This window comes from Pyrus communis, chromosome 4 (genome assembly GCF_041283825.1).
Source record: "Pyrus communis isolate YQ-2024b chromosome 4, ASM4128382v1, whole genome shotgun sequence".
In the NCBI taxonomy this organism is placed as follows: domain Eukaryota; kingdom Viridiplantae; phylum Streptophyta; class Magnoliopsida; order Rosales; family Rosaceae; genus Pyrus; species Pyrus communis.
Window position 1 is genome coordinate 2,303,399 of NC_142568.1, and position 15,896 is coordinate 2,319,294.

At 35.3% G+C, this 15,896-nt stretch overlaps 2 protein-coding genes across 3 annotated transcripts; both read left to right on the forward strand.

Moving 5' to 3' along the window:
- Positions 1-2,449: 2,449 nt before the first annotated feature.
- LOC137722829 (putative protein phosphatase 2C 33) lies at positions 2,450-7,155 on the forward strand. Of its 2 annotated transcripts, none has more exons than XM_068461931.2 (6): positions 2,450-2,638; positions 2,759-3,157; positions 3,364-3,693; positions 3,929-4,046; positions 4,921-5,144; positions 6,494-7,155. In XM_068461931.2, exons 2-6 carry the CDS (start codon positions 2,858-2,860, stop codon positions 6,743-6,745), a joined length of 1,224 nt encoding a protein of 407 aa, XP_068318032.2. In that variant the 5' UTR covers positions 2,450-2,638; positions 2,759-2,857; the 3' UTR covers positions 6,746-7,155. The 2 variants fall into 2 exon arrangements, with proteins under 2 accessions (XP_068318032.2, XP_068318033.2); XM_068461932.2 differs by having other exon boundaries at positions 2,484-2,638; positions 2,762-3,157.
- Positions 7,156-8,457: 1,302 nt separating this feature from the next.
- On the forward strand, positions 8,458-11,504 carry Z-ISO (15-cis-zeta-carotene isomerase). Its single transcript, XM_068462184.2, has 4 exons — positions 8,458-9,076; positions 9,856-10,002; positions 10,138-10,347; positions 10,964-11,504. The coding sequence occupies exons 1-4, from the start codon at positions 8,642-8,644 to the stop codon at positions 11,297-11,299; spliced, it is 1,128 nt and encodes a 375-aa protein (XP_068318285.2). The 5' UTR covers positions 8,458-8,641; the 3' UTR covers positions 11,300-11,504.
- Positions 11,505-15,896: the final 4,392 nt, after the last annotated feature.

The following is a 15,896-nucleotide window of genomic DNA, read 5'->3' on the forward strand; positions in this document are numbered from 1 at the left end:
CCACATGAGTAGTTTATTATTATTCATCTAAAGAAAAATCAGATGAATTATTATTCATACGAAGAGATGGATTTCTATTTATGCACAATATTTTACTATTTATTTGAGGAAAGTTTGTAAAATGAATAGTATTGCTATAGTAATGTTTTGTTTATAAGATAAGAGGCATCCAAAGGAAGGAAGAGTTGAGAAGAAGAAGAAAGAGATGAGAGAAAAACATACAGAGGAAAGAAAGAGTATGGAGGAAAGAAGAGAGATGCGGAATAAATTATCAGTGAGCCAAACTATAGAGAAAAGAAAAAATAGTGAGAGTTATTTTGTACTCCTATTATTTTCGATAATGAAAGAAATTATTACTGCTGCCTCGAGAACATAAGCACCCTTGCCGAACCTTGTAAATATTATGTCTTATTTACTTTATATTCTACTGCATAAATACTGTCGACTTTACAATACTTAATCATATACACACACACACATATATATATAGTCACTCATGGTGCAGTTAATTTTTTATTTTTTTTTTAGATAAATACAGTTACTAAATTTGACCAAACCCCTCCTTAAAAAATTTGAACAAAATCAACATGTGCATCTCAAACTCTAAAGGAGATGTCAAATTCTCAAGTGTTACTGTTCATTTTTACTTTAAAAAATCCTTCTAACTATATGTCATTTGCTGGCTGGATTTAAAACCTTTGTGATTAGAAATCAAATTTAACAATGATGTCAAATTTACTTTTAATTAATTTTAATAGTGAGTGACTTATTCCACTGATATTTCAACAACTCCTTAATGAATACAACCATTTAAAATTCTATATTAATAACAAAATAACATTTAACAATTCGGCTGAAAAAGTATAAGAAATGTGACATAAGACTTCAAATTATCACATCAGCTATTAATTACAATTTGACTGTTATAATTTGACATTTTCTTTAGAGATGATCTTAAAATTATGAATTGCTTCCAAGTTGAAATAACTAGGAATTAATGACTAGGAGATCAACCTTCTCGTCTATAGTCTAAACATTGTATTACAAAAAGCAATCTACTTGTGCATCCTGATGTGAATTTTATCTCGGCTAATTATTCCCGTTCTAATAACTAATAAGTTAACATTAAAACTGTCGCTAACAAATATTAGAGGACAGTTTCAATACAAAAAGTTGAAACTTTATAACTCATTCGAGAAAGATCCAGAACCGTCCATTTAACTTGATTAGTTGATAAGACTAAACCCCCTACTTGAAGTTTATCCGATATAGAAGGCGGCTGCCGACCATATAAGTATATTACATCATCTCGCTAATTTTTTGGATTTCGCTGTCTGACAACTAATTAATCGATCTATTAAACTAATATTAAAATTAAAAAAATCAGATAAACTATAATCCATATTCCTAATAATAATTAGGCTAATTGCCACATCCAATCCAATTGGCACTTGCTCATGCATGGTGCGGCCAACCTACACCGAAACATCCCTTTCATTTTAAATCAAAGTTTTTGTGAGTCACCATATATGTTACGTGAATAAGTTCGTACTAAATATTTCTTTTATTATATTCGAACTTAAAACTTTGCATGTTCGTGTCGTTACATTGTAGGTTTTCTTCATCAAAGTTTTGATTTGATTTTTGGTTTGTTTGATATTTCAGGACCTAAAGTCGTATTTTAATTTAAATATTTAAATCAACAATTTTAATCGAATCCCATTTGCGCCGTGGATGAAGATTATTGGGTGAACTTACTTTTATGGGTGAAATTGGGTTCATTTTTGCTCAGTATTTTTAAGTTTGTGATAATGCTCATCACCATACTTCCTATCATTTGATGAATTTAAATTTAAAAATTTGTATTTATCAACTGCACCATACGAAATTAAAATTTATTTAACGTTTATAGATAAGTTGGTGAAACTTGAGTGCCAATAAAGCTATATTTTTAGTAAAACAATAATGCTTGTGAGTTAAATTATTAGTTGTTAAAAAAAAAAAAAAACCAGATAAATAAAACTCGTACCAAATGTAAAAACAATTAAACATAATAATTATTAATAGAAATTGAGTAATATTAAAATGTGTTAGTAATAAAGAATAAACACGTTAATTAAGACTTATAATTCGATAATTAAGGGTTCGTTTGGATGTGCTTTTAAAATCTTTTAAAAAATATTTTTGGGTTCCAAAAACACTTTAACACTTTAAGTGCTTTCTACAGAAGCATCAGTTATGTGCTTCTTCCATGAAGTACTTTAAGTGTTTTTCTAAGATTTACTTGCATTTTTATTAAAAAAAATTTCCAAAAATATTTTCATCAAAATCATTTTCACTCATTTTAAAGGTACATTCAAACGGGCTACAATAAACATGCTTTTAACAAAAGTGCTTTTGTGAACCTTGTAAAATTTAAAAAAAAAAAAAAAAAAAAACGAAAAGGTCCAAGTAAGAAGCAGTCGTAAAAGTATTGCTTCTTCAACGTCCGCCAGCCATTGGGGATAAAATACAAAACAAAGAATAGAAAGCTTCTGTCTTCTCTCTCTCTCTCTCTCTGTTTCAGAAAATCAGAATCAAAGGTGGTTGCTTTCGCTTGATCAAAGTCTTCTCTGCCGTTTCCGTCAACACCAAATTGGTAATTTCGCATAAACGATTATCCTTTTCTTTTTCTCTTGGTCCAAATTCAATCGAATTATCAAATTATCCGTATAAATTCGAGTAATTTGACATTTTGATTTGATTTGGGAACTGACAGCAGTGACTCAGATTTATCCATTATCCTCGAAATCCCCGAAATTCAATTCCAAAAACCACGACGGATCCGACGGCCGAGACACGGAGGGGCCCCGACTGTATGGTGGGGCTGGAGTGCTTTCTGGACGTCGTCAGGGCCCTCGGCATGGGCTCCTGCCTCTCTGCTGATGGCAGCGCTGCCGCCTACGGCTCCGTCCCTTCATCCGACAGCAAGAGGCGGATGAGGAGGGTGGCTGCGATTTCCTCCCCGTCCTCAACGACACGGTCAGCCGATAACGTGGAGATGTGGCTGCACAGAGTCCATGACAGGATGTTCTTGAATGGGTCCTCTGACTTTACTTCCTTGTTCAGCAAGCAAGGCAAGAAAGGGGTCAATCAGGACGCCATGATTGCTTGGGAGGTGCTTTGCTTTTTCTCTCTACTCAAATGTTTATCCAATCATAATTGTATAGAAATAGATATTTTATCCGACAGTCTGGATTTTAATGTTGCCGGTCTATGATGTTATTGCATGTTATGTTGTCTGCCTATGATATTATGTTGTCAAACTGCGAATCTGGACCATTGATTGCTGCAAAACTGAATATCTTTGTGGTGTTTCGACAGAATTTCGGTTCGGCGGATACCACTTTCTGTGGTGTTTTTGATGGGCATGGTCCTTTTGGCCATGTGGTTGCAAAGAAGGTGAGGGATGCTCTACCTTTGCGGCTGACTTCACAGTGGGTATTGAATGGTAATGCCAGGAACGGGCCTGCTGATGATTCGAGCGAGGCTGTTGCATATCACGAAGGCAAGGATGAGGAGCGCTGTGATCTTTTTATGACATTGAAAGATTCATTTTTGAAGGCTTTTAAGGTCATGGACAAGGAGCTCAAATTACACCCCCGTATTGATTGTTATTGCAGCGGGACAACTGCTGTCACCTTGGTCAAGCAGGTAGGTTTTTTGCGTAGCGTCACAAGATCCTCGTATTAATCTAATAACATTTCAGTTTTCGGATGAAATACAGGCATTAAGATGCTCAGTAGATCGGCTTCTTTTTATTATCTTCGACAAATTGCATCGCAATAGTCCGTATCTGATCCAAGAGCTCAGATGCTATTACTTAAGTTTTGGTACATCAAGAGTGCACCTGTAAAATTTTCTTTTAAATACTTACGTGTGTTTACAGGGTCAGGATCTTGTTATTGCAAATGTTGGGGACTCTAGAGCTGTATTGGGCACAAGAGATAAAGATGGTTCCCTCGTTGCTGTTCAGTTGACTGTAGACCTCAAACCAAATCTTCCAAGTATCTTTCTTTCTCTCACTCTTTCTAGTCTATAGTTAAAAGTTAAATAATATGAAGAATTGAACTTTATATTTAACCGCTGCATTTGATTACCGCTTGTCAAATGCACACGTTACTCATAATATCAGTCTCATATTCCTTAAATTGATTATGAACCATTAAATTATTACAATGGGATCCAGATGACGATTTCTATCTTTGATAGTTTCTATAAATCAAGAGTAGTGACCCAATTATAGATTCTGGTTTGTCATATATAATTCATTGTGACAACTGAATCCTGATGCACAAAATAAAATATCTCTAATATTAATCTGAAAAGTGACGCGATTTAGGAGTTAGGACTGAATAGTTGTGCTGTGGAAACTTCTGTAGTAAGGGAATGAAAGCCCGCATCCATATCGAAGGCTGAAAAGCCTTAGCTGCATAGTGCTTTACAAGGTCTTTCCTTTGCAGAGGACCATGGTCAATATGTCCTCTTAGATGTTATCTATTGTCTCAGCATGTCATGTTTACTCCATTTCTTGGTAGTTGAGTGCAAATTTGTTTTGAAATGGTTGGGTGCATGGATACAGCTTGTTTGTTTGAATTGGATTATGAAAGTAAGTTCACATGCAGACATGAACACTTGCAGCACCCACCTACACATGGGCATGTGCTCATGCATACACACTTAAAATTTTGGTGTTGCAGTAGTTGATATGGTCAATATACTATTACTACTTGTAGCTTAATTGGTGTTTTTACTATTACTACTTGTAGCTTAATTGGTGTTTTAACGTAATCATTCTTTATCATACAATTATAAATCCTGGATTAATAATATGGGGTCATTAAAGTTAGTTTTGAATCCAATTTTTTTGTATCCATCTAGGGGAAGCAGAGAGGATCAGGCTATGCAAGGGACGAGTATTTGCTCTCCAAAATGAGCCTGAGATCGCTCGAGTTTGGTTGCCCAACTGTAATTCACCTGGCCTGGCCATGGCACGGGCTTTTGGAGATTTCTGCCTAAAGGACTTTGGCTTAATCTCTGTCCCTGATATATCTTATCGTCGCCTCACTGAGAAGGATGAATTTGTAGTGTTAGCTACGGATGGGGTAAGAAATCTCTTTCCTTATATGTTGTGGCCTACAGCTTTTTGTATAGATGCAATTTACCAGCATATTTTTTCCTTTTGAGTGTCACACTTATTATGGTCTTTAGTGGAAAACTATAATGCCAATTTATTTATTTATTTTGGTTAGTGGTGGATTAAGCAGTAAACTAAAATTGGACAGAACGGAGACTGTAAGTTCAAAATAAATGCAAGCGGGGGAAGGGATACGACCGGACCCCTCAAATAAAGACGAACCCATCTAGAGGCAAGAAGTCAGAACCACCCAAAGGCCTAAACTAATACAGATAATGGGAAGAGTATCCACTCAAGGAGCGAATGTATAGGATCAGCAGGCCTCAAAGAAATGGTAGTGGGATGGAACTTTTGAGTATTCACTAGGATAGTATTTGACTTCTTCCATCACCAATGGAGAAGCAAACACTAATATACTAACCATAACAACTAGAAACTTCAAAGCTGTAAGCATATAAAAACTTAAACCCCAGTGTACCATTTCATAGGCTTTTATCAGGTAAACCTTAAGGAAACATTTTGGGGGTGCCAAGGGTGTTATGCAATTCATCGTGAGCTTCTGAACTAGGAAGATGTTGTCCCCTATCCTTCTTCAAGCAACAAAGGCATGTTGATTAGCGCTAATAAGGTTGAAGTGCGACAGATTCACCGTTTAGCAATAATCTCTGCAATTGGTAATAGTGTTAGAACATATGAGGAAGGTTTGACATGTCAAGTCATGCACATAGGGGGTATCGGAGCAAGAATGGTGGAATTAATCTGCATAAGAGTGTTCTGTTTAAGCGCTTGAGTCCTGCACTGGAATTGTAAAAAAGCTTCTATCTTTACCTTTTTTTTTCCTTGCCAGCAACGAAAAAATTATTTTCGTATTTGTACATTCTCTCTATAATATTCCTGCTTAGCCTCATCCATTGGAGTCTTAATTTCAGTCTTTAATTCGTCCATTTGTGTAGTTAATCTTCCACCTCTCTAAGCATTCTTCTATTCTTTTTCTTTCTTTGAATTAAAGTACCATGTTCTTGGTCTGGAAAACATGAAAATCCAAAACTCTGAGGTTTCTAACTTTATCTTCAATGAAACTGGCTTTGATTACCGGGCAGATGTGCTTCATTTCGTTTGGGGGCAAAAGTGCTGTTTATTTGATCCGCTTGTGGAGATATCTTGATAATTTTTACAAGTCGATTTAACTTAAAAAAACCATATAAATCCAACTGACGTCATAGATTCAAATATATGCACATGAAAAGTGTCACTGTACAGATGGTTTAGTATTGGCTTACATGTATTTACTTGGATATTGTCTCCTGTCCTCTGCAGATATGGGATGTCCTCTCAAATGAGGAAGTGGTGGATATAGTAGCATTAGCTCCACGACCATCTGCTGCTCGAGCCCTGGTAGAGTCAGCAACTCGTGCTTGGAGGTTAAAATATCCGTATGCCAAGGTTGATGATTGTGCTGTGGTTTGCCTCTTCCTCAACTCCAGTACATCAAACACTACTTCCCATTTCTCGCCAACCGGAGAGGAAATGAGCTCTGGAAAATCGCTGCAGTATCCGGAAGGGAGTTAGTACAAAAACCAACAGCAGCAGTGGCACACTTTTTTCGACTTGCCTGCTCCTGTGCCTTCTTGATTGTAGGGTGATTAATTTTCTTGTCATTGTCTATATCTCTTTTCATTGTTATAGTGATTGGTTGATTTTTTTCTATTTTTCACATAAATCTCGGCGAAAAAAAAGGATTTCAGGTTATATTTTCAGATTTGTTTGAAGGGAGACGCGGTATTACATTGTCTCTCTTTAGCGTCGTCGATCTGGGATTTCTGTAAATACAAGTCTTGAACCTGAAGCCTTGTGGTTGTTCAGGCTGCCTTGATTTTGTATGTTGGTGGGTGGTCGGAAATGTTCTCCTTGGGTGAGTATGTTTCCGCTCGTCTTCTTATTTTGTGCTTTTTCTTGTAATCCAAGCTATCTTTTCTTTCCTGGTTGCCTTGCATTTGATTTCTAATTGCTTTATTAGGCCCTCCAATGGCTTTTTAATGCCTTGCAAAACACGAAATTTTGTCTTTGATGGATGAAAATGCTGGATATAATCAAATTATGTGACGGAAATCCATGAGTAGTACGTATCGTGTTTCATGACATGATAATGATAGGGCACACTCGCTAGACTGCATCGATGAGGGATTAACTTGGCTCCTTGAATGAGGAGGAGTTCCGGTATTTCGAATAATTCCTCCTCAATTCACTATGTAGCTGATTCACAGAACTTCACTTACGATCCGAATTGTTCATGTTCGAAATACTAAGAAGACTCTTAAAAGTGGGACTTTCCATAGGGACTCTTTGTCATCTCATGTTTTTGCACAATGTTTTATATTGTTGGCATTGCTAATTATGAGTTTCACTTTGAGAGAGTCTTCTTAGCATTTATGTTGCTCATATTATAAATTAAAATGTAAAGATCATCTCTCCAAAAAATCAATTAAATATGGGATCGTTTGGTCATCGAACTGTATAAAAACAGATAAACAAATTCGATAAATGAATTACGAACCGTCTATTTGCATGCTACAATTGATTGACTAAACGTTAATTTTAATTGATTTTTATAAAAATAATTTATAGGATGAGGTGCCGATTTAGTCTCTGAACTATCACCTCAATGAAAATTACGCCCTTGAATTATTTTTTCGGTAAATAAGTGCCTAAATTCATTAAAAACTATTAATTTCATCCCTACTATCAAAGCTATTTTATTCAATTTTTCGTCAACTTAAGTCAATTGACACACTTTAAAGTGTAATACCGTTATTTTCTCGCCTATCAACCCTTAACATTTCATATAGGTTGCGAACTTAACGTCTAATTTACTATCCAAAGTTAACTCTATACACTATTTCCTTACAAAAAATTAAAAAAAATTATCAATCTACCCACTAATTTGTATCACATGCAAATAGCGTGACTTAAATTGACAGAAAATTGATTATAGTAGTTTCAAATATAATATTAAGGATGTAATTAACAGAATTTCATAATTCAATGACTAATTTTTCAGGAAAAAAAAAATATTGAGATTTAATTTTCACTTCGTGATAATTTAAGAACTAAATTGATAATTCACTCTAATTTATAATTGAATAATTTTAATTACAAGCCCGTGAATCCATATACCCACCAAGCACTAAATTGACAATTCATCCTAATTTGTAATTGAACGATTTTAATCATAAACCGGTGAATCCGCCACCTCAACATCCATCCTCACCCCTCAAGTACGAGGAATGAACGACTGAAGAGAACAAAAGTACCATCAGTCCAAAACCTCCACCCAAAAGCATAACTTCCTCCAGATACTCCTTTCCTTTCCCTCCCTCTTCCCACCAACCTTCCATCTTCTTCCATCTCCTCTTTCTTCCCTCTGTAATCTCACAGGCAGTTCAGATTCCTTCTCCTCCACTTTCAATGGCCTCCTCCTCCTCCACGTTTGTCCTCTCAACCCTCTTCTCTTCCTGTCCTCCCCAATCCCTAAACCCAAACAAGCCCAAGACCCCCTCCTTTTCATCCACCCGCCAAACCCTCAAGGCTTCCACCTTTCTGAAAGCCAACCAACAACCCACTTTCCACCCCATCCCTCGCAACCAAATTCACTTGTCCCGCAAATTTCGCACCTTCATCACCGTCAGAGACGGCAGCGACGGCGACGGCGACGAGCAGCCAGTGGTGGGGGAGGACTCGGCTGAGTTTGTGTTGTCGAAGCAGAAGCTGTCCTCGTGGATTTATTTCACTGCAATTCTGGGTACTGTTCTGTTCATACTCAATGTGGCTTGGCTGGATAATTCGACCGGACTCGGAAAGCCCTTCGTCGATGCGGTTTCGGAACTTTCCGATAGCCCTGAGGTAAATTTTGTTTCTCAATCTCATTGTGGTAATTTTGATTGAGTACAAATTATTGAGTTAAAAGCTGGTGTCAGGTTGTTTGTATGTTGAGGAATTTAATTAAAGCTATTAATAACATCATTAATCATTCATTAGGGTGTTACTAATTGCTTGTGTGTTTTTATTAAGGAAACAAAGAATTGGATTGAATTAGGATGAAAACGAAATGGGATGATACACCAATATGTTCAAATCAGAATGTAGGTTCGAAACAGCATTACAGTGATGTCTTCTGTTAATTCTCGAGAATAATTACACTAACAGTGGTAGTGAAAAGGGGAAGGGGATGTGTGGTCAGTATGTGGATAGTAAAATTTGTGAATGTTTAGTTGGGAATTGCGATAAAAGGAATCGTGTTTAAACTTTTAAATGTTGAATACTGTTTATGGAAGCTATGGTATCAATTGTGTTGCTTTTATAATGACGGGGATAATGGGGGTGACAATGTCCATACAGAGGGGTCGTATTTAAATTTGGTTTAACAGTTGTTTCCTGAAAGTAGGATAGACCCGATAGAGTGTTCATTTGGTTGAATTTTTGGAACAAGAGTGTGTGCAACTTCCATTCTGGTTTCCTCTTAGGTGCTTCGCGTGCATTGATTAGGGGCATGCTTCTTTTTAGTGGAATAAATAAATTCCCTTGTGTTTTGGTTTTCTTTTGATCAATTGCTGTATTGAGAGCTGTAAAATGTGATAAGGGTTTTGGTTATAAAACCTGAGGTTTGAAATGGTATTCTGCAGGTTGTGATGTTGATCCTGATTCTAATATTTGCCATTTTCCATAGTGGTTTGGCTAGTCTACGTGACGCAGGTGAGAAACTTATTGGTGAACGTGCTTACCGTGTTTTGTTTGCGGGGACATCTTTACCACTGGCTGTTACAACTGTTGTGAGTTCCTCACTCTCTATAAGGAACTCTATCCTTCCTTTTCTATATCTAACTTCATTCGCTGCTACTTTTTCTGCTTTAAATTCTTTGTTCGACGGTGTGGAGGGAATTGACTTCTGAGGGTTTGTGATTCAGGTGTTCTTTATTAACCACAGGTACGATGGACTACAGTTATGGGATGTGAAGAATGTATTTGGCGTCCATGAACTTGTGTGGCTCTCAAATTTCATTTCGTTCTTATTCCTTTATCCCTCAACTTTCAATCTACTAGAGGTAGCAGCCGTTGACAAGCCCAAAATGCATCTTTGGGAAACTGGGATTATGAGAATAACCAGGCATCCACAGGTAGCAAGTTCATTTACTGGGCATTCGGTTGCCCTTTGGGTCTTTGGATGAACTCTGGTGTCAGTTCTACCATTGAATTGTACAAAATGTGTTATGAACATTTTCAAGTTTAGATGCAATATGATGCCTTCGATTTTTCCAAAATCACCAGGCTGTTATCAGTTTTTCTCGGGGTTTATTTGCTATTTCGATTATTCTCTAACTAGCATATGGGCACACACAAAGTGTGAGAAAATTTTTTATTTTTGTTTTTGAAATAGGAGAGAGGAAGGGAGTGATAGAGAATGTGGGAGTGGGAAGTGTTTTTTTTTATTTTTTATTTAGAAATATGTTAGAATTACATGTAAGTGAGGCTTTGAAAAAAAAAACAACAAAATTTGGTTGTGTGAAATTACATTTCTGCCCCATATTTTTTATTCATGTTATGTTTTAATTAGAGGGTTAAACTGGTAATTTCATAGGATTTTGGTTGACTGTGGGTATTTTATTAATTAGTAGAGATACAATAATGGTGTTTTATGTTTGCCTGCACCTTCTGTCCTCTTTTCCTTTCTCTTTCTCCCCCTCATTTCTGATTTGTTAAGACAATTTGGTAATGGTTTTGTATTTCCCTTAGCTGGCCGGACAGGTAATATGGTGCCTGGCTCACACGATTTGGATAGGGAACTCCGTGGCGGTGGCAGCTTCTCTTGGTTTAATCGGACACCACCTGTTTGGTGCTTGGAATGGTGACAGGAGATTAGCTGTAAGATACGGGGAGGCCTTTGAAGTTGTGAAGAAACGAACAAGTATCATACCATTTGCAGCGATTCTTGATGGCCGACAAAAGTTGCCCAAAGATTACTACAAGGAATTTATTCGGTTGCCATATTTGTCGATCACTGCGTTGACGTTAGGTGCGTACTTTGCACACCCCCTTATGCAGGCGGCCAGTTTTCGGCTCCATTGGTAGGAGCAAGATACAAATGCATATGATTTGTACCGGATTGCGAACGGGAAGCTGGAACTGTATATAAACTGTGTAAGAGAGACAGGTTAGGTTCCTCGAGACGTGCTTATCATAGCCACTAGTCACAAGCATGTTCTATGGCCCTGATATGCACTGGTATCATTAATCAATTTATCAAGAAATTGAGTATATAACATGTTTTATGTAAGGCTTCAATGCTACGTATCATTCAATGTTACAAGTACTTTGAGCCGTTAGATTTGATTTCCACCACTATTTATTTCTTTTTTTTTTAATCCTAGCCATTCATTTTCCCTATCCTTTAATACTACCAACAAAAGATTCGGATGATCTGAATGATGGACATAATTGGGGCTTGAAACACGATGGGAAGGAGGAAGAAAAACGAAAATTTCAATGGTGCAGGAAAAACCTACTCTGATGCCATCGTAAAAGATGGGAAATTTCTTATATCATTGATAGGGAATTACGTACGGGCAACAGTTATGGCCGGAGAGTAATCATGGTTATTTATTCATAACTGTTTAAATTATTACCCGCATAACCGTTTATTCGTTGGATAGTTCTGTAAACGAGTATACCAATAACCATAATCGTTTATGAACGAGTAAATGTATCTGTAACCGTGTCTCCGTTTACTTATTTACCGGTTTTTTAAGAAGTTGAAAATCAAAATAGAATTTTTCATAATTTTGTTTAAATTCCATAATTGTATTTTCATTTTTTTTCAACTATTTTCATTTTCAAACTAAAGTATATTATGCAACATACTTTTCAGCTAAATCCAAGGAAGTTTTTAATTAAAACATCTAGACCAAGATTAAAATAAAATCAAACTGTATATGATTACAAAGTTGAAGCTTCCAATCTAGAAGATTCAAAGCTTCAAAAATTAGCCAATCTTGTATGGTTCTGTAAACGAGTATATCAATCTTGTATACTAGAAGATTCATGCTTCAAAAATTAGCCTAGTCTCCAACACATACCCAAAACTAACCTTCAAACACTCTAATGCTTTGGCACGTTTAATTACAAAGTCTCGTGACTCGTTATCACAACAAAAGGCCTACAAAAGAAATGGACAAATTGAATTAATATCCCAATCAATCAACAACAGCCAAAAAATAAAAAACAAAAATTAAGAGTTATCTTTACCACATTCACATCAGTATCGTCACCAAACTAGAAATCTTCAACACGAATAGTAGAGTTTGAACTTGATTCCACAATAAAAGTTAAAATTAGGCCAAGACGGTAAGTTATGGATATATATATATATATATATATATATATATATATATATATATATATATATCCATAACTTACGATATATATAATGTTTACACAATAAAAGTTAAAATATTAAACTAAGACGGTAAGTTATGGAGTGTGTGTATGTATGTATGTGTATACACACACACACACACACATATATATATATATATATATATATATATATAATGTTTACATGAAATTTTACATTACGCATACCCCTAATTTGACTCTACAGCTAGTCTCGAGCACACATGAGAGCATCCGCTATGCTTAAATGAAGTCGACTATAATGTGGGTTAATAATCCTATCACCAGTACTTGGACTTTTTCCTCCAAGTACAAGTCTAAATTGGCCACTAAGCGAACTGAAAGAACCCCTCAATTTTGAGGAGCCAAGCCTTGCTCTTGTCCATAGCTAAAAGATATATTTCAATTAAAGATATAGATTTGATCCATAATTCGTAATATTCATGAAATCAGTTTCAATCCCGCAAACCAAGTCCTTTTCTTTTTTTTTTTTTTTTTTTTGATAGAAGCGATAGAGTTTTATTATCATAAACAACCAATTACAAGGGTGGCAGATGGGTACATATGCTTCAGTGATAATTTTTTTTTTTTTTTGTTAAACGATAAATTTTATTAAATTAGATGTTAGGTTATCCACCGATAGGGTTTGAACCCACGCCGTCATGCAAGGGTTCAACATATTTCCACCATTGTAGTAAAGGGTCACTTGCTCCAGCGATCAATTTCTTGATCTAAAGGTAATTAGAACGAAACGCAAATAATTTAAAACTCCTATACGGCCACCCCACAAACCACACACTAGAATGAGAAGTCCCAAAGCATATATGCCACATAGACGAGATGTGACATACCAAGTCTTCTTCTCTTAGACATAAGACTTAGACGCATATTGTATGGTCTTAGATGACACACCCTGACCAAAATCAAGGTGTGCTGGCAATTGTCACACCCGGTCCGGGCCCTCACCACATCCCGAGCTCGACTCCACCGTGGCACGATATTGTCCGCTTTGGGCCCCGACCACGCCCTCACGATTTTGTTTTTGGGAACTCACATGAGAACTTCTCAGTGGGTCGCCCATCATGGGATTGCTCTCGCGCTACTCGTTTAACTTCGGAGTTCTGATATAACCCGAAGCCAGTGAGCTCCCAAAAGGCCTCGTGCTAGGTAGAGATGAGAATACACATATAAGGCTTACATGATCCACTCCCTTCAGCGATGTGAGATGTTATAATTTCCCAGAAACAAAACTGTGAGGGTGTGGTAGGGGCCCAAAACAGACAATATCGTGCTACGGTGGAGTCGGACCGGGGCTGGGATGTGACATTAGAAATAAGTCAAATTTTCAAAATATATTCTATATCAACCCGCCAACGAAAAAAAGGCAAAATATTAATTGTCATTTGAATAGTCTTTGTGGTACATTTTAGGGGTTTAAATTTTACATAATTGAATATAACTTACGTGCAACTAAAATCAAATGTCACGATATTTCAAACTTATCTTACATTTGTCATATATTTTGTATTTAAAATATCGAATAAAGATAGAAATATCGATATACAAATTTATGAAAATATCGACATATATATCAATATTAATTGAGTTCAACAGAAATTATAAAATTTACAATGGAATGAGTATATCAACTCATTCAGATTAAGTCGAAATTAGAGAAAAATTCAAAAATAATTCAAAAGTTCAAAATTTGCAATGAATTCCGACAAATTTTTTGTAGTTAATCGGTAAATATCATCAAAATTCATTGATTTTTCTATATTGCGCAAATATATGATGAAATTTCCATGATAGTTGATATCGTGTGATTGATATCGAATCCCATCACCTTTGAATACCTGTTCCATGTAAATTCCTCAAGAAGAGGTGAATAGTAATTTAGAAAAAAAAACTAATAAAAACAGCTTCAAATCTTTTTTTTTTAATAAAAAATCATTCAATAACTTTATTTAATAATAAGAACAAAAATAAATAAATAAAAACATTAAAACCCCAACTTGCGCTGGGCGTGTCTCCTCTCCCAAACCCACCCCTTTCCACACTCCATTTTTTTTTCTTCCCATTGTTAGCTACATAAATAGATTTCTTTTTCCTTTTTACTTTTTCTTTTTTCGCTTAAAATAAGAAAAAGACTTCAAATTGAATTACATTCCCCAATTTTAATTTTGTGGTGCTGTTTTTCAATAGTAGTCAAGATGACGAGAGATTTTCAATGTGCTCGGAATATGGGGTGGTACACCACGTGTTTCTATACAAGTTGTGAAAATTTTATCCAAGATGACGCCAAAGCTTAAGAAATTGGATGGAGGGCTACATTTATTATTGTAGGTATGTAAAAAATATGAGAACATTTTAATTTGGTAATTGAAAACTTTTTAAATATAATTACGGAGAACATAATCTTCTAAAGGTTTTGATCTATAGGGTCACTTCTGGGTTTATCGTTTTCAGCGTAATGGGTGTTTTTACAGTACCAAAAATTGTCTAAGTTTCAAACCTTATGAAACTAAACCAAGAATTAAACATTATTTATAAAATTTGACCAATAAGTAGACGCTATTCATGAAACTAGACCAATAAGTAAACACTATTTATGAAATTGAACCAATAAGTAGACACTATTTATGAAACGAAAACAAAAATTAGGCACTATTTCCAAAACTAAATCAATAGGTGAAAACTATTTATGAAATTGAAATATACACTATTTATGAAAATGGACCATTAACTATGTACTATTTACGAAACTGGACTAAAAAAGATACACTATTTATGAAACTGCATCAATTACTATATGTTATTGGACAAAAAATTAGGCACTATGAAAGTGGATTAATAACTAGGCACTATTTACAAACAGGACCAAGAAAGATATACTATTTATGAAACTGCATCAATTACAATATGTTATTTATGAAACTAGACCTAATGACTAGGTACTATTTATGAACATGACCAAGAACTAGATAATATTTTTGAAAGTGGAAAAAAAGTTATACACTATTTATGAAATTGAACTAGTAAATAGTGTAGTACCGTTCAGTGTTTATGATGGATGCACGAGTCTCGCGCGTTAGGTTTATTTATTTATTTATTAAAATTATATCATTTTTATTAGAATTTAAGTTCTTTTGTCATTTTTACTAAAATTTAAGAATTTTTCATTAATTTTTAATTTTTTTATTAAATAAAATTATTAGATAATTTTTTATTAAAATAAACTTAGCTCAAATGAAAGTGCCTAATTATTTAGTTGCGA

Excerpts from the sequence above, each read along its gene's own strand:
- Z-ISO (XM_068462184.2), top strand. The coding sequence starts at position 8,642 with ATGGCCTCCTCCTCCTCCACGTTTGTCCTCTCAACCCTCTTCTCTTCC. Across the intron at positions 10,003-10,137 it reads CACTGGCTGTTACAACTGTT|GTGTTCTTTATTAACCACAG; the intron begins GTGAGTTCCTCA and ends TTTGTGATTCAG. Across the intron at positions 10,348-10,963 it reads GAATAACCAGGCATCCACAG|CTGGCCGGACAGGTAATATG; the intron begins GTAGCAAGTTCA and ends TATTTCCCTTAG.
- LOC137722829 (XM_068461931.2), top strand. The coding sequence starts at position 2,858 with ATGGTGGGGCTGGAGTGCTTTCTGGACGTCGTCAGGGCCCTCGGCATG. Across the intron at positions 3,158-3,363 it reads ACGCCATGATTGCTTGGGAG|AATTTCGGTTCGGCGGATAC; the intron begins GTGCTTTGCTTT and ends GTGTTTCGACAG. Across the intron at positions 4,047-4,920 it reads CCTCAAACCAAATCTTCCAA|GGGAAGCAGAGAGGATCAGG; the intron begins GTATCTTTCTTT and ends GTATCCATCTAG.